Source organism: Daucus carota, chromosome 1, assembly GCF_001625215.2.
Source record: "Daucus carota subsp. sativus chromosome 1, DH1 v3.0, whole genome shotgun sequence".
In the NCBI taxonomy this organism is placed as follows: Eukaryota; Viridiplantae; Streptophyta; class Magnoliopsida; order Apiales; family Apiaceae; genus Daucus; species Daucus carota.
The window spans coordinates 3,314,876-3,341,890 of NC_030381.2; the positions used below are offsets into that span (position 1 = coordinate 3,314,876).

The 27,015-nt window shown below is 34.2% G+C and overlaps 2 protein-coding genes across 2 annotated transcripts; one reads left to right on the forward strand and one right to left on the reverse strand.

The window, feature by feature from the left end:
• Positions 1-15,095: 15,095 nt before the first annotated feature.
• On the reverse strand, positions 15,096-16,779 carry LOC135150773 (FBD-associated F-box protein At5g56370-like). The gene is made up of 3 exons (XM_064087836.1): positions 15,956-16,779; positions 15,699-15,839; positions 15,096-15,480 (listed from the first exon to the last, which is right to left on the reverse strand). The coding sequence occupies exons 1-3, from the start codon at positions 16,757-16,759 to the stop codon at positions 15,127-15,129; spliced, it is 1,299 nt and encodes a 432-aa protein (XP_063943906.1). The 5' UTR covers positions 16,760-16,779; the 3' UTR covers positions 15,096-15,126.
• A 1,951-nt stretch (positions 16,780-18,730) lies between these two features.
• LOC108205833 (uncharacterized) lies at positions 18,731-23,779 on the forward strand. Its single transcript, XM_017375929.2, has 4 exons — positions 18,731-18,949; positions 19,268-19,396; positions 19,482-19,552; positions 23,362-23,779. The coding sequence occupies exons 1-4, from the start codon at positions 18,806-18,808 to the stop codon at positions 23,609-23,611; spliced, it is 594 nt and encodes a 197-aa protein (XP_017231418.1). The 5' UTR covers positions 18,731-18,805; the 3' UTR covers positions 23,612-23,779.
• The last annotated feature ends 3,236 nt before the right edge of the window (positions 23,780-27,015 follow it).

Consider the following 27,015-nt stretch of genomic DNA (forward strand, 5'->3'; position numbering starts at 1 on the left):
AATAAAAGTAAACAACGATAATATTTAGAAATCAGACAAAACTACACCAAACTATGTCACACCAGGCTTGATACTTAACTCTTGTGAATCAACTATTATAATGTCGTGCAAACAATATGAAGAAAAACAGTGAGCTAATATGAGGTCACAGCTAGCGGCAAACTGTTTGAATTTGAAGATGTTTAAGCATTTTAATATTCCATGGAAAAAGATAAGTTCAATAATCAAATGTTAAGTAATTGCTAGCAGAGTAAACAAGCTCCCACAACAACCAATTCCCCAAGGCCATTATCAATTATAGAATCACCACATTAACAGGACTTTGTGTCCCTTGAATTCGTTCCGCAAGATGCTCTATGACACTCCTCTTCATTGTCATTCGATCCTCATATTCAGAGGTACGAACTCTGCGTGGGTTTTCTATTTTCTCAGGCCGACGAGTATAAAAAACAAACCTTTGAAGATTGGGAGCATTTTGAGCGAGGCAAATGGCAAGCTCTGCAGCAATCGCACATCCAGCATATCCACGATACTCTACAGTCTTCAGTTGCTCATGGCAACGTATTGCATTTTCTTGAGCATTGTCCGGGGCTACAATTTGCTGAGTATTGGACGGTGAAATTCGTCTTGCCTGGTCGGGATACATCAGCTGCAAGCCAACATAAATTCATGTCAAACACTGCCTGCCCTGCCAACTTCATAAGGGAAAGTGCAAAATTCAAACAATATCAAAAACTAGACGATAAAAATTGATAACTGTTCAGCTTAAATCAAAACAATCCAACTTATAAGAATTGAGACCATACAATCATTATATGGCAAAATTAATAAACAAAAGCAACATTAAATATAAAAGGTGCATTAAACCTTCAACTTGAATGTGTGCAACAGGGGACACGCCTCTATTAAGGAGGTCGATAGAATAAGGTCATAATCCCGTTGCCAAAGAACTATCTCTAATTGCTGAAGATTAGCAAAAGTCGGGAATCCACTAAATGCAGAGCGGAGCTACAAAATTAGAAAGGTGCAAAAGCATCAAGATTGTGCACAGAGTACAGAATAAACTTATTATGAACTTAAGAAACCAGCAGAACATATGACATTATAGCAGGTATTGAACTCACCTTGTGCCAGTTAACCGACAGTTTTTCAAGCTGAGAAGCAATGCCAGATAGGGTATCCGAATCAGGAAGATACACCCCTACAAAAATAGCATCCACAACCACAAGTGAAGGAATGCTACCATATTCCACATCAATACCATCGGCCTCACCAAATATAAAGGAAGTAAGATTTGGAGCAAATACACGGAGTATTTGGAATTTAAGAGGCCACATCCTTCCACAAAACTCCAAGTGTTTCAGCTCAAGGGATGACACAGCAAGTTCCCCGCGGGAGTGTTCTGAAGAGGCAGCATCATCATCAGCGCTGATACTGCAGTTGTGAAGCGACAGACGTTGAAGATTAAGACAATTAGTTAAAACCCATTGGATCAAAGGTCCTTCTATAATCACTGTTTCCAAGTGAAGAGATTTGAGTGCAGTAGTGCGAACTAAGGCACGATTGGTGGAAAGGATGTCGGAAAAATTGATTCTGGGATAATTTTTATGACGTTCATAATGATCAGGTCCAAAGTTGAGTTCCAAATGGTGAACCTCTTTAACAAAGACAAATTGGACCCAATTTTGAATATGAGCGCCATAACAAGTATTGAGGGGCATATGTATTCTTAGGCTATCAAGATATGGAGCTCGGTTTGCACTTATCACGCGGTTAACCCATTCAACAAACTTCTCCATTTCTGGTTGGGGATAAGATGTTGATCTTAGAGAGGCAATCGTTTCAGGATCGATCTTGAAATCTAGATCCATGAGGTGAGTCCAAACATGTTTCCACCTCTTGGAAAGAATGCTGGTTCTCCCTGCTGATTTCATATCACCAGTTAAGATGAGCACGTAAATCAGCACATCATCAGGTAAACCGCTTATCAAATCAACACCCTTCATAATCTTCTTTTTACGCACATTGGTGTTATAATCTTCAGTGAGATGAATCTTGTGAAATAACCTTCTCTTCTTTTTACGCACATTGGTGTTATATTCCTTACAAATATCCCGGAGACGTGTCCAAGCATCCATAGCATTAGTAATACGATGCAATTTTATTCGGGCAAGTAAATAGGGGGAAATAGTGGCATAAATCCACGTAAGAAGGACTACATCTTGTCGACGCCAAGGAATGGTGTCATCATCACCAATACGTCTAGTGACTATAGTTTTATCAGCAAGTGATGGAGCACGAATGGTTGGATCGATATGATGGAGAAGATTATGATCTCGAGCAGCATTGCGGAAAAGAGCAGACCAGGTGTTGTAATCGACTTGAATAAGATCAAGAACAACAGGTATCAACTTCTTGATGGAGGAGTATTGCCGAGGAACAAAATTCTTGTCCTCCTTCTTTGTAGTTCTTGGCACATATAATTTTTCATATATGTAATTAAGGGTGTCATCATCTAGAACTTTCGATGCAGTCATGAGAAATTGAGATTTGAGAATACTCTGCTTCTGACTTTTAGGGTTAGGGGTTAGGAGGGTTCACTTTATATCTCGTGTTGTACGGAGTTTTTGCAAGCGGGTTATTAGTTGCAAGCGGGTTATTAGTTTTCAAATTTTTTCTCTGAATAAAAAATTTAATATTTATGTTTTCATTTAAAACGGAAAATTTTATAAATATGAGTAGATATATGTTTTTTTTGTTAATCTCACCGTTACATACAAAAAGTCAAAGTCATTACTTTCTCTGCCTCCACTTTTATAATATACTTTTGGTAAGCATTTTAAAAATCTATAAAATATAAAGTGTAGTTTTATAATATTTTTTAAATTTTTTTTCAGAATAAAAATTTGATATTTATTTTTTTTCAAAAAAATAATTAAAAAACGTTATTGAGTCATACTTTATAAGAGTATCAAAATGCATGTACACCGTGACGTAAACAACGTGCTGGGACAAAGAGAGTAGTATTTTAAGAGGGAGTAAAGAAGTATTATGTTAATTTTTTCGCATATAATTATTTTTAGATTTAATTTAATAATAAAATATATTTAATATCCATTATGAATTCATTATTCTATATTTAATTTTATTAATTATATATTTCTATTTTATATTTTAAATACAAACATATTAGCAAAATAATAGGATCTTATTTTTCTATACTTAATTTACTCCATCTTTACTTTTATAAATATGCATATTATATAATATAAGAATACTACTCCATATAATATCTATTTATCTATTTTTTTTATTGAAAGTCATTTAGATTTTTATTTAACTCTAATATTTATACTAATAAGATGGTGCCCGCTGCCGCGAGCTTACATAGTAAAGAAATATATTTAAGTTACTCCTTTATATATTTTAATAAACTTTTTTATTCTTGGTGATTTGATAAATAATTATATTTACACGTTAAAATTTAATTACGAATTATGTATAGTATAATTCAGATAAATGTTTGTTATCCCATAAAATATGTTTAAGACTTAGGGCTCATTTGATAAATCTTAACAATTAATATATGAATGAATAATATATCTGGTCTGAATAAGTAAAAAATCTGAACCCTGAATGAATAATATTATTTGATAATTTTTTTAAAATATCTGAATGACAAACTTTTTAATAAAAACACAAATAAATTAAAAATCATTTGATTAAATTTATATGTAATAACTATAGAAATCTTATCTATACAATACTATTAAAACCGAAACATTAAAAGTTTGGTCGGTCGGTACTTGGGCCGAAGTGGGCTTTTTATATAATCAATTATTAAAAGTTTGGTTGGTCGGTACTTGGGCCGAATTATGGGCTTTTTATATAATCAATTATCCTTTTTAACTAAAACTATTATCTTTTTTATATTTTCTAACTAAAAAATTCAAATTTTTAAAAATAACATTGAACAACATAGCGACTATCATTTTTAACGAAAACTCGTTGTCTTTTTCAGATTTCTAACTAAAAAATCGAATACTATTAAAGCCGAGACATTTAAAGTTTGGTCGGTCGGTACTTGGGCCGAATTATGAGCCTTTTTATATAATCAATTATCCTTTTTAACTAAAACAATTATCTTTTTTATATTTTCTAACTAAAAAAACTCAAAATTCTAAAAATAATATTAGACAGCATAGCAACTACTCTTTTTAACTAAAACACGTTATCTTTTTCAGATATTTAATTAAAAAACCGATTTTCTAAAAAATAACACATGCAACATACATGTAAAAAAATATTATTATAATCTATACTATACTATTAAAGTCGGAAATCAAAAGTTTGATCGGTCGGTATTGGGCCTAAATACGTGCCTATCTATATAACTGATTATTGTTTTTAACTAAAATATATTATCTCTTTTATGTTTTATACTAAAAAACTCAATCTTGTGAAATAACATCAAGCAACATAGTAATTACCTTTTTAACTAAAACACATAATATCTTTTAGATTTTTAAACTATGAAAACCGATCTTCTACAATTAACACGGGTGACCAGTGTTGTAAAAAACGGCAATCAGATTTAATCGGTAAAGACACCGAACAAGAATTAATCGAGGATTAATTTTATTGATTGGGGATTAATAGAATAATAAGATATTTAATCAGTTCGGCGAGCTACAAAATAAGGATTAATCGATGATTAATCGTGATTAATTACGGAGTTTTAGAACAGAGCGGGCGACATATTTATAAAAATATAATATTATTATATATAATTAATAATAAACCGGTGATACTTTTCCACTAAAATACATTAGCATTATTTTTAAATACTCTAATGGTCTCAGTTTAAAAGTAATATTATAAATCTATACAATGTTGTATATTATTCTTATACTATTATAGCTCGGTCGAGTTTGGTGATCCGGTTGATAGTCGACCCACAAACCTCCTTAATTTATAACATGTTATGATATACTTCTCATTATTTATTAAACCAAACCATTAAAAATTAGGTTAGTACGATGTGTCGGTATTTAGGTTTATGTGTCTCTTTAACTTATAATATGTTCTATATTAACTTATTAATTTTTAACATTTTCATTAAAATATAAATGTTCGAACTAATTTTTAATTAGTCATTTGACGGACCTAACTTTTAAGAATTCATTTTGTCAAAAAAAAAATATTAAGAATTCATTCAGCCGTTAAATAAAAAATTTATTTAACGACATTATTCTATCATAATTTTATTTTCACAATAAATTAATTATAGTTAAAATATATAATGTAAAATAACAAATATTATAGCCGCCCGTGCAAAGCACGGGTTATAAGCTAGTAAGTACTTAATATAAAATATATTTAAAATTCTTAAATATATGATGTAATGATTGATTTCAAGGTGGTATATACATGCATGATTCGTTCAGCCAGAGTTTTTGATATGTGCGGGTCAGCACAAGTTAAGATCCAGCCGGCCGCAACCCCAAACAAGTTGAATGAGATTTTTCGGTCAGCTGCATCTTATTCAGCTCTGTTTAGAAGTAAACAAATGGACTCTTAAACTATTGATTTCTATTATTGACTTGATAATTTGAATTTAAAATATCAATTTAAATATGAAATAGAAGTTCAATTCAGATATACTATCATCATTTATCAATATGATTGACTTTCCAAGCATCCGAATTTTTAAACATACTCAGTCACCACACTGGTCTCTTGGTCATTTGTTGCAACAGCCTGAAGTAAATAACAAAAAGATCTGAAAATTAGAGAATAAAACTACTGAACTAAAACTTGACGAATTCAACAATACAATGACGGACTCATGATTTAGTATCTTAATCTGAGGCACCCAAATGGTGCAACTTTGTATCTTCTAAGCAAAATGCATACAATAACTAAAAATGTCTAAAAAACTGAAGATCTACTTTACAAAGCTAACGGTTTATTTGAGCCGGTACTTGATGTCCAGCTTTTTCCTCTCATTAGAAACTGCAAATAAGAAATCAATTCCTTAAAGTATCAAACAAAGACACCAATAATAATTTCAAAGTATCCTCAATCACATTGGACTCCTGTGCTAGCTCTGTCTTTCATAAAACTTTAGAAATTAAGCGAGCTAAAAAGATAAAACTTCAGCAGCAATTCCTCTGATTCAGTTTTAAAATTTTCTTACACGATTCCAGTCAGAATGAAAGCTTTCTGGGATTTCACTACATTCTTGCTGCAGTATCTAAACTTCATTGTGGAAATATCTATGGCAAAATCTTTCTTTTTTTTCTTTCAAAAGGCTATCACTTTATGATTCTTTATCACTGATGGATGTTGAAAAACATGTCACATTTAAATTGATTAAATCTATTAGCCTATCAACTCAATTAGATAAGGCTTGCAGTTAAAGAATAAAAGAAATAGCCACAAAAAGAATTAAAAATACCTAAAATGACAACATTGGGATTTGAATCTGAAATTGAATTTGAAATTCAGAAATAAGAAAAGAATGGCCGGAGAGAGAGTAAAATTTCTTTTGAATTTTAGAATGAAATGGAATGGGTTGTTTTTGGGGGAAGCAGCAGCTTCTCTTACAAGCTCAACAAAATTAGTAAATGTAGTGTAGTCAACACCGTATAAATCTCTTGAGTCAAGTGACAGTAAACAGAAATAAGCAAGAATGTAGAGGGACATTTTGTAGCCAAAAAGGCAACAGGATTTATAAAGTAAAGAGATAAAAATACCATGTTAAGTGTTAACACACACTAATGCTTGTTGTTAAAAATGGAAGGAACTCACAACTGAATAGATAAACAAAACAGACCAATGCAATCAATTATTGTAGACACTAACTAAGAAACAAAAACAGAAATACATAAGGCCTGTGACATGAGTGCAATCAATCGACATATACATTAACGAAGAAACAAACACGGAAATACATACAGCCTGTGACATCGACTTCCATTTCTCACCCCCAGCTTTAGAGCCTGTTTAAAATTCAATTAGTAATAATTATAAACACAACAGTCAGAGTTACAACAATAGAAACCAGTTACTTACAGCACCAACAGACTGATTTACATTTCCAGGATTATTTTCCTCAAACTCAGCTCAAAAAGTATCCCTGCAGCAAGCACAAGTTGACTTGAACCATACACATCAAAAGAACAGTAAACAGAAAGCTGGATAGCAATGTACATGAAAATGAAAAAAGCAGTTGCAGGACTCTTAGGCTTGTTAGGATCCTTAGAAACCTTGTCCTTAACGATTGATTTTGTAAGGCCTGTTAGGTTGTAGATCATTTCCTAACAAAAAATTATTAGTCATAAATTTGTCTTGAAAGTAGTTGTATACTTCATTTGAGGAGAATAATAGCAACATCTTTCAACATCAACAGCCTACAAACTTCAATTATGAAAACAATTAAATTATTACTAAATCCGATAGCACAGTATGAAGTGGAGTTCCTAAGACTCTTTAAGAATTCAGACCACTGTTTGCATTGGGGATTTATTTCGGTGAGAATTTTTTCCGGAAGCTTCAATTTATTTATAGTAAGGATTCTGATTCAATTGATCTTAGCAAGCCATATCAATAGCTCAAGTAAGATACATCACCAAAGGTGTAAATGGAATTTACACTATGAAATGGAAGCAAGCTTACTTAATTGATTGCAGAAGGAATCCTGGCAAATGGCAGAACATCACCAATCTCCTTGCAACTGAAATTACTGAGAATGATTGATTTTATAAGGCCGGGACTTTGGCACTCCTACATTGCTGTCCAAACAGATTTGATATCCTGTAACCAAGCTCAATCGCGTCAAGCACAACTTTCTTCGTATTATTCATAACTTATGGTGTTAGATCAGGAACTCCTAATCCCAGTCCCATAATTGGCATAGCTTTCGCATCTCCGGAGCTCAAACAAATTTCTGGGATAGGCATCTTTTACTTAAAATTTCTGTACAACTTAGTATGTCTTGGATTTTCTTTGATTGCATTTAAAAGATCAACATAACTATATATAAGATGTAAAACTAAAATATCAGGAATCATAACTAAAGCATGCACCAGGGATAAACTTAAAGATATGTAGTAACTTGGAGTAGATACCTTAGACCTGTGTATTTAAAGACCACATTAGTACTAAGCTCAGGGATAACCAGTTCGATTCACAGCTCAGGGATAACCAGTTTACTGGAATACTCCCTCCTTGACTGAGCTTCCTAAATTGATCAACATTTCTCTTCAGAACAATAAGTTTCAGGGTCAGTTTCCGCAGTTCAAAAGTGGTGTCACAGCTACCCTCTGGGACACTGATAGCTTCTGTAGGAGTACCACTGGCCCTTGTGATCCTCAGGTTAACGTTCTTCTTGCTGCTGATCTACAGTCTATGCACACATTAATAATGATAACATATAGAATGCACAATTCCTAGCAGCAGAGTACAACATATTAGTTATACGGAACGGACATCCTCTATATCAGTATAAGATATTAATGCAAGCTATCATTTTCTAGGCTAAAGGCACCGAGAAAAGAAGGAAATTCGGGGGGGGGGGGGGATCAATGTCGATAAAAACTTTACTTACAGAGCATAAACTCTCTCCAAAGAATATGAACACCAGTAAGGTCGTCTAAGAATTCCAAAATTTGAGAACTGGAAGTTTGAAACTGATCCAGATGTCTTATCGAGTTTTAACAGTCGCTGACCAACTTCAAATTACATTCTTATTAGAACTCATAGATACATGCAATGTGATAAGAAAAGAACAGAGTAATGTATAAATGAATTGAACCTGTATCACAGACAACTACATGGTCCTGAAATGTGGCCACTGACGACATTAGACTCGCATATTAAACACCCTCTAGTGGACAGTTAGGTCCAACCTGCTGCTGCAACCATTCTACTGGCACCTTATTCAAGAGGGCTGACTTCTTTGGATCATCGGTCCACATATCTCCCATATTTTTGGAAATCCTTCAGGGATGTGAAAAGTTACACAGTTCAAAATTGACATTACATAAGCAGATGCCAGCCATAAAAAGAGACAAATTTTATACCTTTGACAACATCTTTGATAGCCCCAGAAGCCAGATCCGTAATCCATAGACTTTGCAAGCTGCAAATGATCTAGTATTTGTAAGTATCAATGGGAAAACTAAATATCAGTAAAAGCACAGTAAATGCTAATTGCTCCATATCAAAATACATATTTGTAATTTATGACAGATGTGAAGAGCCCAAACAATGCCTCCATTAGATTTCCATTAAATTTATGTTATATAAAATGTGTAAATATGATTTGCTTTTCGCTTGCTTTTCTCGAACTCATAAATGAGGGAGAATAGCACAGAAATTCAAAATTAATATACTGAGCAACTCTAAGTCTTGTTAACATTAGAATTACTTGATTACACATGTGTACCAACCAAAAACTTTCAGATAGTACGTAGATAACAACTCATGCAGTTTCCCCGCAATGCAATGAGGAGTTTTTGACAAATAAAATTTCATTACAACTGTGCATTACTTTTTCGAGGATTTAATACCATCTTCGTTCTTCGCTGGGGTCTTTTCTCTTTCTATCAAATAAAAGACCGTACTTGAGAATGCTAAGTATTTAATATTAAGGTTATGATAAGCCAGTATTTGTCAATGCTAGGTTTAATGGTCTCCCTGTGCACCTTGACACAAATTAAACAAAATAAACTACTATACCTAACCTAGACAAAGTGACAGAGTTTTGAAACAGGATTACTAAAACAACCACAAAAATAAATATCTGTAACCCCAAACCTGTTTTGTATTCCATGTGAACAGTGACTGTGAGTTGGCTGATATATTAAATGTCATGCTAACCTGCATTAAATGAACATATCGTCAAAGATTCACTACTAGAAAAACAGGATTAGACATCACAGATTAGACATCGGTTAAAAAAACCACCGATGTTAAAACCCTTTTTTACATCGAAATTTTAAAAACCGATGTCTGTTAAAAAACTGGACATCATCTCAGTGTAAAACCGATGTCTAAAACATGTTTTTAAAAAATTGGTCGCGCTTCCCCGCTGCTATTTCCCACTTAGCCAAAATTTTCACAAACAAAAACACACCGCTTTTAAAACCCCCGCTTAGTTGATGTGTTGTCTGAACAAGACATCAACACCTGTCTTTAAACATAAATTTAAAAGGAAAAAGACATAAAACTAATTAAACTACCTAAATTAAATCATTTGTGCAAAATAGATTCTCTCTCCCCGTTCTTCCCCCTTTCTCAGCGAGCGAACCCTAGCTTCCAATTGGGCCGATTTCATCCTCAAATTTGTGCCCTAAAGGTTGATTTCATCCTCAAATTTGTTCTTCCCCCTTTGTATGTTCGATTACAATACTCATTTGTTCTTCCCCCTTTTTCAACAGATCGAGTTCAGTTCGAGTGTGGAGTGTGGAGTTCAGTTCGAGTGTGGAGTTTGGAGTCTGTGGGGTTTGGAGTTCGAGCTCGGAGTCTCTATTCAAGTCTGTTCAAGCTCTGTTCGAGTTGGAGGAGGTAATTTCTTATTTATTACTTGAGTTCGAGTGTGGAGTTTGGAGTCTGTGGGGTTGTATGTGTATGTATATATGTATTTCAGTGTGTGTTTTTGGGAAATGAGATAGTTTGTAGTTGTGGTTTTGGTTCTTTGTGTATGTTTATATATATTTGTATGTTTATATGTATTTGTATGTTTATATGTATTTGTATGTTTGTAGTTGCTTGTCATAAACTGATTGGAGTATCTGTGAATGTTTATATGTATTTGTATGTTTATATGTATTTGTATGTTTATATGTAGTTGTATGTGTAGTAGCATGTATTTGTATGTTAAAGGGCTTGACAAGGCTGTTTGTTCTGGCTAGTTTCACAAGCATATAAAAAGAAATAAGTGGTGTGCAGTGGATGAGAGCTGAGAGAGTGTGGAGTATTAAATATTGGGTGTGAGAACTCCAGAGTTGCTAAACAAGGAGAATATAAATAAGGAGGACATGGGGTTTGATGATTAGATTTTACATTAACACATTTAAGTAGAATTTATATTCGTATCTTCTTTAATAAAGACTGTGATTTACTTTAATTGAACTCTAAAAAGCTAATGCTCCCAAATCACCAAGGCCAGCCCATTATCTCTTCATATCCTTGTCTCTACACTGCAGTGACACTACTAGAAAAACAGGAGTGGTTTTGTATATTGAATTAGCTAGCTAGTGTCCAAACAGGAGTGGTTTCTCTGTTTTGTGCACCTGCCTTGAATGGGGCCTGGCCTATGTTTATGTTTGTGCTCATATGATATGATATATATATGTTCTATTATGTTATGTTTTTCTTATTAACTAGGCTGTTTTGATAATAAGTAGGCACACTCACAACCCATCTGTCATTTTAGATAGAAAATTTTAGCAAGTTATTTGACAAGTAATTTGACAATCAGGTAGTACTTTGGGGATAACATGGACAAGTCATGGATTGATAATAAGTTGGATAATTTATAATTTTATTGTTTTACATTTCAGTGGGCTCTTAAGACGCGTAAGCTGATTTGTTCGGAAGCCGAGCTTGATGAGGTCCGGTTTGAGGCTCTTAGCCATATTGAATCATTCATGTAGTTGCAATGACTTTAGGAGTAATCTGACTTTAGGTTTCGTTTAGAAGTCTACTGCTGATTTTGGGAGTATAATGTGTAGTTAATGGCAATGCAGACTTGTGAATTGAAGTACTACTAGTATTGGTTGTGTTGTGGATAATTTGAATTAGTTGGCATCAGTACTAGTATTGCTTGTTGGTGAATTATGTAATTAGTTGGTGGATTAATGCAAATATGTTTGGTAATTGGTGATATTGTTGCTTGGGAAATTTGATTGTTGATTTGTTTTGAGATTTTAATTTTACATTTGGGCATGTTATATAAGCAGGTGGAACATGGACTAAAAAATATGAAATGACATCACTTCTTTGAAAAACTGATGTCTAAACTACAGAAAGACAATGGATTTAAAAGTAACCTGATGTAAAAAAACACTATAGACATCAACCGATATAAAGAGATGATGTAAAAGAAAACTATAGACATCAACTGAAATAAAGAACTGATGTGAAAGACGAACATAGACATCGTCCAATTTAAACAGATGATGTGAAACAAAGTAATTTACATCGGTTAGTTTAGGGAACTGATGTTAAAAATGAATATTACATCAGTTCCACTGCAAATGTGTTCATTTTTCTCTTGTGCGTCTCATGTTTAAGATCATATTCAGCCTCTATTATTACCATATTTCATATTAGAATCATGTAAAAAAAGATGATTTTCAATGCATAGACATCTGGTTCTTTAATAGAACTGCTGTGAAAGGTGGTCCTAGACATCGGTCATAAACCGATGTCTAAGACCCCTACCTTTTACATCACATGCGAAGACATCGGTCCTGTTTTCAATAGACATCGGTTTTTAGCCGATGTCTAAGCCCTTTTTTGTAGTAGTGATTGAACAATAACCTTTCTCCTAAAGCAACAATAAAATCCAAGTTTATGAGAAGCAGTGTCCAAAAAGAGGCAAATCATGATTAACATTCTCTCACTGTCTCTGTGTAAGATACACCTAAAATACACATTCTTTTAAATTCATAATGTCAAACCATATTTATAAAATGTACTGAGAGCTATGGTTACCTGGACTCAAGTGCAGGAGTCGAAGAAATGTATGTAGAATTTTAGAATCTCATTCCCAAAAGCATTAGAATACTGATGAAGATCCAGTATTGAACACAGGGCTCGTGTTATATAGAGACTCTTATTCATTCTTAAATTTCATCTCAACTTCAATATGAACATTTATGTGAATCTAAAAAAACCTAAACATAATTGAACTTGCATATATGTGAATCTAAAATGTCTTTCATATAATTGCATAAATACATACATAAAACAGAATATCACACCATTATGTTATATAATTATTGAATCTGTGTCATGAATTTTGTCAAACACTTAAAAAGCATGTTACAAAATACTTCATAACCATAAATTTACCCAAGAACAATATCCATAACAAATATATATCTACGAAGGTGACATCTTCACTTTCTTAACATCTGTTTGAAGAAGCAGGAACAGAAGATACAGTACAGTCTTCCCTGAACTGGTAGAACTAATGCAGTGAACGAAAAATTGTTAAGAATGACCTAATTCAAAGAACAATCATGCAGAAGAAGTTATACAAAAAAATCCGTGGGAAAATACATTATGGAACCTGACCTCATCCATGAAACATGAAAATGCGAACAGAAGACTATAGAATCAATGTATCTGCTTCTATGAATGAAGAGTGAAAAACTCTTTCTGAATTTGAAATTTAAATTGAAATGAGATTTCGTGAGATTAAAAGCACATAACAGTTGTGTGTTTTAGAGTATAAGCATTATCCTTCGGTATGTTTTGTGACCCAGCAGTTGAAAACCATGTTTGTATATATCTAATGCTGTCGTACAAAGTCTTTGTGCTTTTTAAACTTGAATACACGTGGGGAACAAAACTGAGTTTAACATGTAGGGTGATGAAGGCAGTGGTAGTAAAAAGCCATCAAAAATGGGAGGAGTATCTATCTATTTATAGATTCTATTGTGATGAAGGCAGTGGTAGTAAAAAGCCATCAAAAATGGGAGGAGTATCTATCTATTTATAGATTGTATTGTATGTTGTTCATGCTACAGGGAAGCAATTTCGTTCTAATACATTCTTCACCAGGAAATTACACTGGTAATTCTTGTTATTTGCCGAAAACACTTTGGTTACTGTGTATATACCATTTTTATATTGCAAAGGATCATTATGCTTTCAGAGTCATTTTTTGTTCGAAAAATACAATATTTTGCTTGTACTGCGGATTACTGCATCATGATCTTAGAACCTTCCCCCTCTAGCCTCTCAATCTGCAGTAATGATGGAAGACAAAGTTCCTAGCAAAGCAGGTGTTAATTTTTGCTGAAAGCCTCCATAGTTTGTCATCCCACTCCCTCAACTCCTTGCGGCCTAATGTCTAATTTGCTCTGGCTTCTTACTTGCAGGCTGAGATTTTCTGTTCCAACGGATCATTATGCTTATGCAGAAGCAGAAGAAATGTTTCACTGTGATGGTTTGCACAGGTTTATTTGGTTTGGCATTGTAACATAGGGATGGAGGTCAATACAAAATACATGAGTGTCCAACTGAGTCTGGCAGCATAGATGCATGATTGTTTGCATTATGTGATTTTATGCTATAATTACATTTTTTTATATGAAAGATAAATAAAAAAATTTCATGTCTAGTAGAATTAGACTGATAATGTATATAATAGGGTTGAGAAATTGGAAAAAATTAATATTTTTACAAAATTTTGATCACAACTAACATATGTAGATTTATTGCCTTCTTCATCTTCGGAAAATTCATGTATCCTACTTCATTCTATATTTTGGTAGTTAATAGTCTATTAATTTATATATATTATATATAAATTCAATTTTAACAGTTTTTCACGGAATTTCCTATATATACAAGGGCTTACTCCACTATAAATCTGGAAACTAGTGATGAGAACTACAAACTCACTAATCATTACTAGATTGCTTATATAAAATCCTCACAACTAAATGTAATTACGAAATTATGTTCCATTTGATTCACTGAATATAACTAACAATATGATATCAGTTTTTATATGATTTCTCCAAACGAATTCTCTGATATATTATCATAATATATATGTTAACATAACCATAATACAAATTTTCAGTTTTATAATAATAAAACTAAACAACGATAATATTTAGAAATCAGACAAAACTACACCAAACTATGTCACACCAGGCTTGATACTTAACTCTTGTGAATCAACTATTATAATGTCAATATGAAGAAAAACAGTGAGCTAATATGAGGTCACAGCTAGCGGCAAACTGTTTGAATTTGAAGATGTTTAAGCATTTTAATATTCCATGGAAAAAGATAAGTTCAATAATCAAATGTTAAGTAATTGCTAGCAGAGTAAACAAGCTCCCACAACAACCAATTCCCCAAGGCCATTATCAATTATAGAATCACCACATTAACAGGACTTTGTGTCCCTTGAATTCGTTCCGCAAGATGCTCTATGACACTCCTCTTCATTGTCATTCGATCCTCATATTCAGAGGTACGAACTCTGCGTGGGTTTTCTATTTTCTCAGGCCGACGAGTATAAAAAACAAACCTTTGAAGATTGGGAGCATTTTGAGCGAGGCAAATGGCAAGCTCTGCAGCAATCGCACATCCAGCATATCCACGATACTCTACAGTCTTCAGTTGCTCATGGCAACGTATTGCATTTTCTTGAGCATTGTCCGGGGCTACAATTTGCTGAGTATTGGACGGTGAAATTCGTCTTGCCTGGTCGGGATACATCAGCTGCAAGCCAACATAAATTCATGTCAAACACTGCCTGCCCTGCCAACTTCATAAGGGAAAGTGCAAAATTCAAACAATATCAAAAACTAGACGATAAAAATTGATAACTGTTCAGCTTAAATCAAAACAATCCAACTTATAAGAATTGAGACCATACAATCATTATATGGCAAAATTAATAAACAAAAGCAACATTAAATATAAAAGGTGCATTAAACCTTCAACTTGAATGTGTGCAACAGGGGACACGCCTCTATTAAGGAGGTCGATAGAATAAGGTCATAATCCCGTTGCCAAAGAACTATCTCTAATTGCTGAAGATTAGCAAAAGTCGGGAATCCACTAAATGCAGAGCGGAGCTACAAAATTAGAAAGGTGCAAAAGCATCAAGATTGTGCACAGAGTACAGAATAAACTTATTATGAACTTAAGAAACCAGCAGAACATATGACATTATAGCAGGTATTGAACTCACCTTGTGCCAGTTAACCGACAGTTTTTCAAGCTGAGAAGCAATGCCAGATAGGGTATCCGAATCAGGAAGATACACCCCTACAAAAATAGCATCCACAAGTGAAGGAATGCTACCATATTCCACATCAATACCATCGGCCTCACCAAATATAAAGGAAGTAAGATTTGGAGCAAATACACGGAGTATTTGGAATTTAAGAGGCCACATCCTTCCACAAAACTCCAAGTGTTTCAGCTCAAGGGATGACACAGCAAGTTCCCCGCGGGAGTGTTCTGAAGAGGCAGCATCATCATCAGCGCTGATACTGCAGTTGTGAAGCGACAGACGTTGAAGATTAAGACAATTAGTTAAAACCCATTGGATCAAAGGTCCTTCTATAATCACTGTTTCCAAGTGAAGAGATTTGAGTGCAGTAGTGCGAACTAAGGCACGATTGGTGGAAAGGATGTCGGAAAAATTGATTCTGGGATAATTTTTATGACGTTCATAATGATCAGGTCCAAAGTTGAGTTCCAAATGGTGAACCTCTTTAACAAAGACAAATTGGACCCAATTTTGAATATGAGCGCCATAACAAGTATTGAGGGGCATATGTATTCTTAGGCTATCAAGATATGGAGCTCGGTTTGCACTTATCACGCGGTTAACCCATTCAACAAACTTCTCCATTTCTGGTTGGGGATAAGATGTTGATCTTAGAGAGGCAATCGTTTCAGGATCGATCTTGAAATCTAGATCCATGAGGTGAGTCCAAACATGTTTCCACCTCTTGGAAAGAATGCTGGTTCTCCCTGCTGATTTCATATCACCAGTTAAGATGAGCACGTAAATCAGCACATCATCAGGTAAACCGCTTATCAAATCAACACCCTTCATAATCTTCTTTTTACGCACATTGGTGTTATAATCTTCAGTGAGATGAATCTTGTGAAATAACCTTCTCTTCTTTTTACGCACATTGGTGTTATATTCCTTACAAATATCCCGGAGACGTGTCCAAGCATCCATAGCACTATGATGCAGTTCTATCCGGGCAAGTAAATAGGGGGAGATAGTGGCATAAATCCACGTAAGAAGGACTGCATTTTGTCGACGCCAAGGAATGGTGTCATCATCACCAATACGTCTAGTGACTATAGTTTTATCAGCAAGTGATGGAGCAGGAATGGTTGGATCGATATGATGGAGAAGATTATGATCTCGAGCAGTGTTGCGGAAAAGAGTAGACCAGGTGTTGTAATCGACTTGAATAAGATCAAGAACAACAGGAATTAGCTTCTTAATGGAGGAGTATTGCCGAGGAACAAAATTCTTGTCCTCCTTCTTTTTAATTCTTGGTGCATATAACTTTTCATGTATGTAGACAAGGGAGTCCTGGTCTAGAGCTTTCGATGAAGCCATGAGAAAATGAGATTCGGAATACTGTATTTCTGAATTTTAGGGTTAGGGGTTGGGTTCACTTTATATATATCAGTGCCGGTTGGAGTTTCCGGGTTATTATTTTTTAATTTTTTTTCAGATAAACATTTGTTAGCATCCATTTTTCGTATACCTTAATTATGGCTCCCTTTCTCACAGATTATTTAACTTATATAAGATGGATATTTTGCAATATCAATTAGCATCCATTTGTCTGCGTACATCGTGTTAATACAATTTATTAAAAGACAATATCTTGTAAAAATTTGCATGAATATGTATAGTTAGGAAGAATATATCTTTTCATTAATCTTTAAGATTCCGTTTGGCTGAGTTTATAGTTTATGACATAACGTGACTTATGACTTGAGCTTAAAATGTTAGAGCATCTCCAACCATGAAGACCCTTTAGCTAAAAGATGAGTTGTCATGCCAAAAATAAAAAATTTAGCCAACCACTTCAAAAATTCACACTCCAACCACAGTGACCTGTTGTCTATAAATTTAGCCAACCTCCTATGGATGGCTAAATTTGTCGAACCTTTACAGGTCTGTAAGAAATCTGTAGGAAGATTGCACATCATTTATTACCATATTCAACTGATATATTCTATTTTAACAATTTAAAATATTAATAACATGCTATTTTTAAATTATAGCCAACCAATATAGCCAATACCATTGAAGAGAAATGTCTTACAGGTTCAACAAATTTTACATAACGTCTTACAGGTCCAATTTAGCCAACGATTATAGCCAACACCGTTGGAGATGCTCTTAGTTTGGTTAATTTTGACTTACGAATGACTTTATGAGTTATTAAAAATATAATAAAATAAATAAAAATGATTTATGAGTAACTTATGATTTAGGAGTAATTTTTATCAAAAAAAGTTTAAAAAAATTTAGTCGCCGAAGAAATTACCTCAAACTAACTTCTGAGTTTAATTGAGTTTCTGACTTATTTGACTTTACACTTAAAAAAAGGGGACAAAAACAACGCTAAAAAATGATCAGTTTTAGACAAACAAATATTTTTCAGTTTAAAGACAGAGATAACATGCTCTAAGTCATGAGTCTTGCCGGCGTAAAACACGTGTTCAACTGTTTTAACCATATGTTTTTAGATACTTCATTAAACAGTTAAACAAGCATTAAGATCACCAAATAAACTAACATATATACATCACATAAATTTCAGTTTTCACATGAAACTCATCATGAAACTACCAAAAACGCTTCTACATTTATCTCATTTTTACCCCCTTCATGCCATTCTTTATTTACTGCTCTGAAAAGAATTTACAGAAGGGGTGATGTCAGATGTGTTTACTTAAATGAGAGGTGTCAAAAACAAGAAAGATACACACTTTGATAAAACTATATACATATAAAGCAAGATTTGGCAGAAGGGGCAGAGCAGAATAAGGCATGGCTACAGAGACCAAAGCTAGTGTTGTTAAGGTCAGACCCACAAGCAATCAAATTGGGTCTTCTTCTTCAAAGGGCAAGGCCATTTCTTCTTCTAGCTCAGCCAAACATAAAGTCACCTCAACAACTGTTACCAAAACTGAGGTACCCATTTGGTAATTTCATTAAAGTTTGTGTCTTTTTTGGTTTCTTGATTTGGGTTTTTAAGAAAGTTTGGTGCTTTATTTGAATTAGGTTCTTGATGTGGTGGGTTTTGTGTCTGATTTGGCTGATTGAGACCCATGTTTTTTTATTTGGAAATTTGTGGATTGATCATTTGTATGTGTGATTTATGGAATTGACTGAATTGGGCATATATCATGTGTTATACTTGTTGATTTTTTGATTTGTTTGGTGATCTTTGGATGAAATTCTAGCTAATTGTGGATTTGGTTGATGTGTTTTGATCAATTGTAAGTGAAGGTTAAAGGAAAATTCACATCTAGTTCTTCATCGAAAACCACCACCTCGAAGGTTACGACAACTACTGTTAAGAAAAGAGAGAAGAAAATTTACTCCTTGGCAGGACAGAAGTATGATCCTCCTGAAGAGGTTAATGTTTACCTTTAATCTTTTGTTTACTAAATTGGTGTGATTTTCATGTAACTGATCTTTTGTATCTGCTTGTCTTCGACAGCGAGAACCCTCGAGGATTTTTTATGAATCATTGTCTAAGCAGATACCTTCTAGTGAAATGGCAGAATTCTGGTGAGTTCTCGTAACTGTTATGGAGTTCTTATTCTACAAATTTGTTTTCATTCTCATCCTTTTTTGAAAAATAATGTCTCCAAGCCTTTTGTCTTTAATGTCCTATATGCTGGTCTCATTTCTTTGCATTTCTAGTCGCATAAAGTTTAGAGTTTTGATTTTTTTTGCTATATGATCAACTACTTTTTCAAATCCCATTTATAACCGGAGCAACACTAAGAAAGTTTTCTCACGGTTTTCATTGGCCCGAGATCTTGTTGGCTAACAAGGTTGACCTTTGGTTACTAAAGACTTTTGTCACTGTTCAGAGGAATTATCTGCAATGAAAAAAACAGAATATGCTTCAGCCAGGTTGTGCAGGAGAAACCTCTCATCCATTGTTTCCTGACAATTTTTCTTACTCCTATTTCATAATAATTTGTGGCTAATATACACTGGTTATATACAATTCTCATGTTATGCTCATTTCCTGATTAAGGTCAAACAAATTTGTTTATACTTTCATCCCTAGTGTACTGCTATTGCTCTGCCTTTTTGAATTTTAGCAACTTTGCACTGATTCATTTACACCGTGCCTCCAGGTACTTTATTCTATTTTACAGATCACACACATAAACATATACTTTATTCTTGTACTGCTGACACCACAGTGCTGGTGAGTGGTGACGGCTTCTTCTCCTTTTTCATCGTTTTGTATCCCCAAATTCCAGTGGCTAAAGCAGAAAAATCTTTTGGGGGAGGGGAGATAGTAATTTTTTTTATTGATTAACAGTCGAATATTATGGAAGTTGGTATGAATTAAATTCGAGTTCTCTACACTGGAGGGAGAAAATTCAAATTTTGGAATTAAATAGTAAGGAACCAAGATACATTTTAGGAATCAAGATTACAGTATTATGTGAACAATTCTTATACAAATCGTTTTAGGTTCTCAACTTGCAAAAAATTTGAAGATTTAGTACTACTTATAAAAATCAAGCAGGGATCACCCTTCCTCGCTAGTCCCTGCCTGATCAGCCACTGCTATGTTCATCTCTTCTTTTCATGCATCTTAATTTCGTTTCACATGCGGTCTTTTGCTTGGTCAAGGTGTCCAAATTTCAGTGAAAGGATCTGACCAGGAATAAGTGTGGTGTTTAAGTATCCAAGGATCCGGTAATGGGTATGTCTGCTAAAACTGAATAGCTCAAGTAATTTAGAACACAATGGGGAATTATATCCAAGGGAACAAGATGCAGTTTGTAGGATTTACGGGATATGCCGTGAAATTATTATCCAGGGTTTGGAATTGATCACTTATTAAAGGTATGATAGGTATGATACTCGTAATTTTTTTTAAGGGTGCTGATTTTTATTACAGAGAGATTCTTGCTGATTTTGTTAACAAAAAGGATCTTTCTTGTTGCTTGCATTATAAATGATGCAAGAGGAAGAAATGTGTATACAACACGATGGTGCACTTGCCCAATTGCCTTTTATTTCCCCATCTTCCCTATTCGGTTCTAGTTTGTGCATGTAGCATGTTGGTGGGTGACCTGTCTTCTCATCTATTTGTTTAGTTGAATCACGATCCCCACTTGATAATCTGTTATAGGCTTGCTCTCATGTGAGAACAGTTTTAGAGGCGAACATGTGAGAACAATTGCTCTGCACTTCTTAAACTCACAGAACAATATATACAAAATTACATTATTTGTGTTGTGTATTTTATTTCCTTAATTTTATACAAATGTTCTCATGTGTTCTCAATTTAAACCATTCTCCCCTGAGCGAGACCCGGTGGGGATATATGTATTCTTTTGCGAGGAATAAGTTGGCTATATATCTCATTAGAGGTTCTCTTCATTTTTCTTTTTGCATCAATAGGTTTTCTTTGTGATTTTTTGATATCATATGTTTATGTTATTGTCCTTTGCATCTGTGACACATTTAGTCTGGTTTGTGCATATAACAAATCAATACATTACAATTTTCTACAAACAACTTGGATAGATGGTATTAAGAGAATCTTATGTGTTTTGTTTACCTTTCTTTCCGCTTCAGTTCTTGCTTCCCCTGATTAGATGAGTTACTAATGAATACACTACTTGGTTCTTCAAGTCGATACACTAGTCTCAGAAACTTTCACTTGACAGTTCTTTCTGCTGTTACTTGTTCTGACTGGATATACTTTTCCGTTCATTGAAAGATATCCTCAGAAAAATTTACTTGACAGAGTTCAGTGGCTTCGATTGAGTATTTAGTACTTCGCTAGTTACCAGTTACGTCAATTTAGAGAAGGTTAAAGTTTTGGAATGAATGGATCATCATGTGAAGAGATCGACAATAAGAGAAACAAAAATACAAGTAACTTGGCTAGTGATTTAATTTTCCTATCCTAAAAACTAGCTTTATGAATCTGAGAAGATTGATTTCCTCATAAGATCATGTACCCGGCTAGATGTGGAGGAAACTACTATTTAGAGATCGAGTCAGGGCTACAAGTCAATGTCCATTTTATTATCTTTAAATCTGAAGATTAGTGATGCTGGTCAAAAAAGAGACCCATACATATCACAGATTAAGCGAGACCCAATTGAATTAAATGTTTAATTACGATATTGAAGCATTACAACAACTGTTAATTAGATTTGTTAGCTAATTCTGGTACCCAAGTCAGTTTGTGAGTCATAGTGTTACAAGTGATATGTTTATAGTATCACTTTTTGTCGAATTTGCAGAGATTCTATGAGTGGGCTGCACTTGGATAGACTATTGTTGTGTATATTCTAGATGGATTTAAAAATCAAAGAGCCACAAACATATCATTAAACAGTACTGATCTCAGTTAAATTCTGTTCCAGATGAAGAAACTATCATCAGAGGTTAAACCTTTTAGTTAAGTAGAATCCATGTGTGTTCGTTTAGGTAATACATCGTAGTTTAGAATGTATATTAGCATAAATCTTTTAGAAGGCATTCTTATTCCCTGCAGATACCATTTTAAAGCACCCAACTCAGCAAAGACCTTAAGGTTTGAGAGTCAGGCCTTACTAGGAGCATATTATTCAACCAAAACATTACCCTTCGAAATCTACTACCAAGTTATTTTTCTAGTCCAAGAGCACTTCTTGAAAATACAAGCATATTTTGGGTGTATACAGTATATAGCTTCTCACATTGTTGTCTTGCAAAAAAAGCACCAGATGAACATATGTTCATCTTTTTCTTCTGGCCATTTCTGAATTAGACATCTTTAGGTGTCCTGTTTTATCCCCCAGTTCTAGATCAAGGTTTGTGCACTCCCTTTTAAGATCTCACTTAGGTGATATTGTCTTAAAATATTGAATATTCTTTCAAGTGCCGAGTCCAAAAAGCAAATAACTGTAGAAATGAAGCCTCAGATATGTCATAAGTTTTCCTAAATGGCATAGGTTCCACCAGCTTACAAAAGTTGGATCCTGAATCGAGAAAGTGCCGACACAAGGGACACTCTTAAAACTCAAACTCATCAATATATTATTAGAATTAAATATATCCAATTGAAAAGCGAAATGGCATGCTTACCAATCAATATATGAATACGGTGGTTAATTCTTGTACAGAATTCAAGTGAACAGCATTTTTATGATATATAGATGTCAATGCTGTAAATGAGGAAGTATTACTCATTAGAATAAATATTAGATTGGTGCACACAGGTATTTAATTTTTATTAAATTGGGCATCTCAACTTTGCTGTCTATTTCATCACTTGGTGTAAAGCATTTTTCTTTTCCTTATTGGTATAGGATGTGTTCAGTGTGCTAATCCAGTGATCAATGTTGCAGGATGATGGAACATGGATTGCTGTCACCAGATAAAGCTAAGAAGGCATACGAGAAAAAACAGAGGAAGCAAAAGCAACTGCGGCTAGGAACTCCAATTAAATCGCCGCCCCCGCCACCAAGCAGAGGTGAGAGCTCAAAAAGGCCACAGCAAAGCTCAAAGAACGGCGATGCAAAAGCTAAGAAGAGGATCATTGATGACAGCGATGATGAAGATGACTTTGTACTGAGTCACAAGAGGAGAAAAGGGTAACAAGAATATATATAGCTCATACTGTATCAAAGTGTACTATTGGAATTTTCTTTACATACACAAATTTACCAGAACATTATAGTTGCTGAGACCATCAAAAAATGATAATTGACATTCTTGTTTCTTTTCATTTATAAAATAAAAGAGTCGAACGCAAGTTCTTAGGTATTTGCTATTTGCATTTATATTACAGTTAATACATCTGAACTATATCTTCAGCTAGTACTATATGTTATTGTGTTTAATCATAAATTTCAGAAACTAGAGGGAATAAAGGTTTATAGAAGCTGATGCAGTGGAAAGAGTCGACGGACTTGTGTCAGCCTTCAACCAGTACTCCCGGGCTTGAGTGAAGTTTCATTCGTCCTATCTGTCCTAGTGATAAGAGAATGTGTTTGAAGAGTTGCATTTTCTGCAGAAACTGAAAACTATCTGAGGTTTAGAACTAACACATGACTGTTGCTCAATAGGTTATGACAATTAGTTTTCACAACGATTTTCTAGTTAAATAAAATCGAGTAGAATCCGAAAGTTGTGATATGACCTATCAATTCCTCCTTTTGATTATCTCTGGGAATATGACAATTGTGCTCAGAGGGGGGCTTTTATGTGTATCCAATAATAGAGGAGCAGGGTAGCAAGTTTGCATTCAGTGTGGAACATTGTCCTACTACTTAATGCACGCTATGGAGCCTCTTGTAGAAAAAACAAGAATCTCTGCTCAGTGCCAACACTAAGAACAAGAAATGGACATACTAGTAGTCGTGAATCAGGTAAAGTCGAAAAAATTGCACGTGAACTAGACAGAGGATTTAAATTGTAGTGATTCATTTGGAGTGATAGCTGTCATTCTCTGGTCTGAGTTCAAAAAGCAAAACCTTGAACTCAGAGGAACAAATGAACTCTTAATTACCAGGGATTAAGTAATGAACTACTACACGGCCTCTGCTGTTAAGTACGTGGTTATCTTGATTATGTATAGCCTTCCCCCTGGGTTTCTTTTAGTCTGAATATCTTGTTTCCGATTTCTGTACATTCTTGTTTTCTTATCAGTTACTGCTTTCAATTTTCTCATCTAACACGATAGGTACTGTACATCTTCTATTTAGTGCTTGAACTGTATCCAGTATACTCTATGTTGATCTTGCTGTGACATTATTGCTCAGGTGTGACTGAGCTCTAAGACACTGGTCCATATCCGTTTATTTAGGAGTTGAGTAGTTGACCCTATATTCTTGCAGTTCAGATATGTGGTTCCAAATATGCTTTTGCTAAGTTGTTGTTTGTTAGGAATTTAAGGTACTAACATATTGAAGAGTATAAACTCCATTTTTGTTCTTGAGAAGGACCAGAAATAAATATCGTAATTAAGGTTATGTCTTCCATTCTCTGGCTGGTATCTAACCATCTATCAATATCAGGATTGCGACTGTGTGTGTATTTTTTTGGCAGGACACGGGGTGATTTAGGGAGTCTGCTGGTTGATGAAAATGTAGGGGACCGTTCTTATTTTAAAAAATTAAGTTCTGAGTTACCAAAATTCAGTAGGTAAATTTGCACATGCTACATCTGAATGTTTGTCTAGAAATTAATAACATTTCAGTAGATAGAATAGATGTGTCGCGACCCGTTGAGAAGCTTGGTGAAATCCCAGATCTTTATAGATCAGATAATGAGATTTATAGTTTTTGTCAGAGCATTGCCACCAGCATGCTGGTGTTCAGCTCCATCAATTCTGCTAGAATATCATATGTACTTATGTTACACCGTTTCTCTAATCGCGTTTCTATTGTTCGTTTTTTCTGAAAGGGTGTCCCTGAATACAGACGGACCAGCAAAAGGTGCAAACCCCTTTGGTAGGTATAACTAGGAAATCCCTTGGCCATTTTGAGTTCTTGACAAGCTAGTTAGAAATTATACTGTTATGTAATTTGTTTTATTTACCAGCAACTTGGAGAACATCCAACTACATGAGTATAAGCTGTCACTTGTCAAGGGGGGCTGCACCACATTTATAGTAGTAGTAGTCCAGACTCCAGAGTAATTCATTTCATGTACTATTTCCCTGGTGAAAGCATGTAGAGCAGCTAGCTCTGAGCAGATATGTCCACAGCATAAAAGTTCTTTTCTTTTTACAGCTTTTTTCCAGTACTCTCCTTTCCTGTTATAGTGAACCCTTTGTTTATATTCTTATTGTCACTCCACTAATATTTACAAAAATAAGAATAAAAGTAGCTTCGCCACATTTCTTTGAGGGTTTGCCCTGTAAACCTGACGATAAGATGTACGCAGACAAAACAATATCTTTTTTCGATATCTCCAACAACTAAAATATCTGGTAGTCCAATAGTAACATAAACACGAATGTTAAGTGATCGATTCTCCCAAAACCTCACTCAGAAAGTCATTTATGGATTATGGGCGCCGAGCCTCTCATTAACCTAAACCTGATACCATATTAAATTATCAATTCTTCTTTTTCTAAAATCTTGAGATGAGGAGGAAGATTTATCAGAATCCTATTATTATTTTTTTAATAATGAAATTACTTAAAATGTCACATGCAGTGATTGAAGCAAAAATGCAGAGAAGTACTGAGAGTGTGAGACATGTTGTAGAACTACCTATATAGGTATTGTCCTATTTAAAGGGTTACTTAATTGGTAGGTGGGCTATATATGGGACGCTATTAATTGAAAAACAGGGACTTCATAAAGCTACAGCAAGACGACAGCTTGGATTCAAGTCTACCGGTAAAATTTTCTTTTGACCTAAATTTCAGATTGTGACCAAGTTAAATCACCTTTATTGCTTCAACTCGAGCCAGATATTTTATCTACTTTGCTGTATTTTTAAATGTTTTTATATTCATATGGGTCAGGGTTTTATATATTGTATGATATTTTTCACATTTATTTAATGATTAGTTATTAGGGTATTTAGGACTTTTTATGTTTACGTCTTTCTACACTTAATAATGAAGGTATGTTTGAGATCGGCCTGAGATTCATAGGAGCTTAGAGCATCTCCAACCATACAAACCCCTTAGCTAAAAAGTGAGTTGGCATTCTAAATATAAAATATTTAGCCAATCTGAAAAAATCATATCCCAACTACGTGAAGCTGTTTTCTATAATTTTAGTCAACCTCTCCTATGGATGGCTATATTTGTCGAACCTCTACAGGTCTGTAAGAAATCTGTAGGATGATTGCACATCATTTATTACCATATTAAACTGGTATATTCTATTTTAACAAACTAAAATATTAATAACATTCTATTTTTAAATTATAGCCAACCGATATAGCCAATACCATTGAAGTACAATGTCTTACATGTTCAGCAAATTTTACATAATGGCTTACAAGTTCAATTTAGACAACGATTATAGTCAACGCCGTTG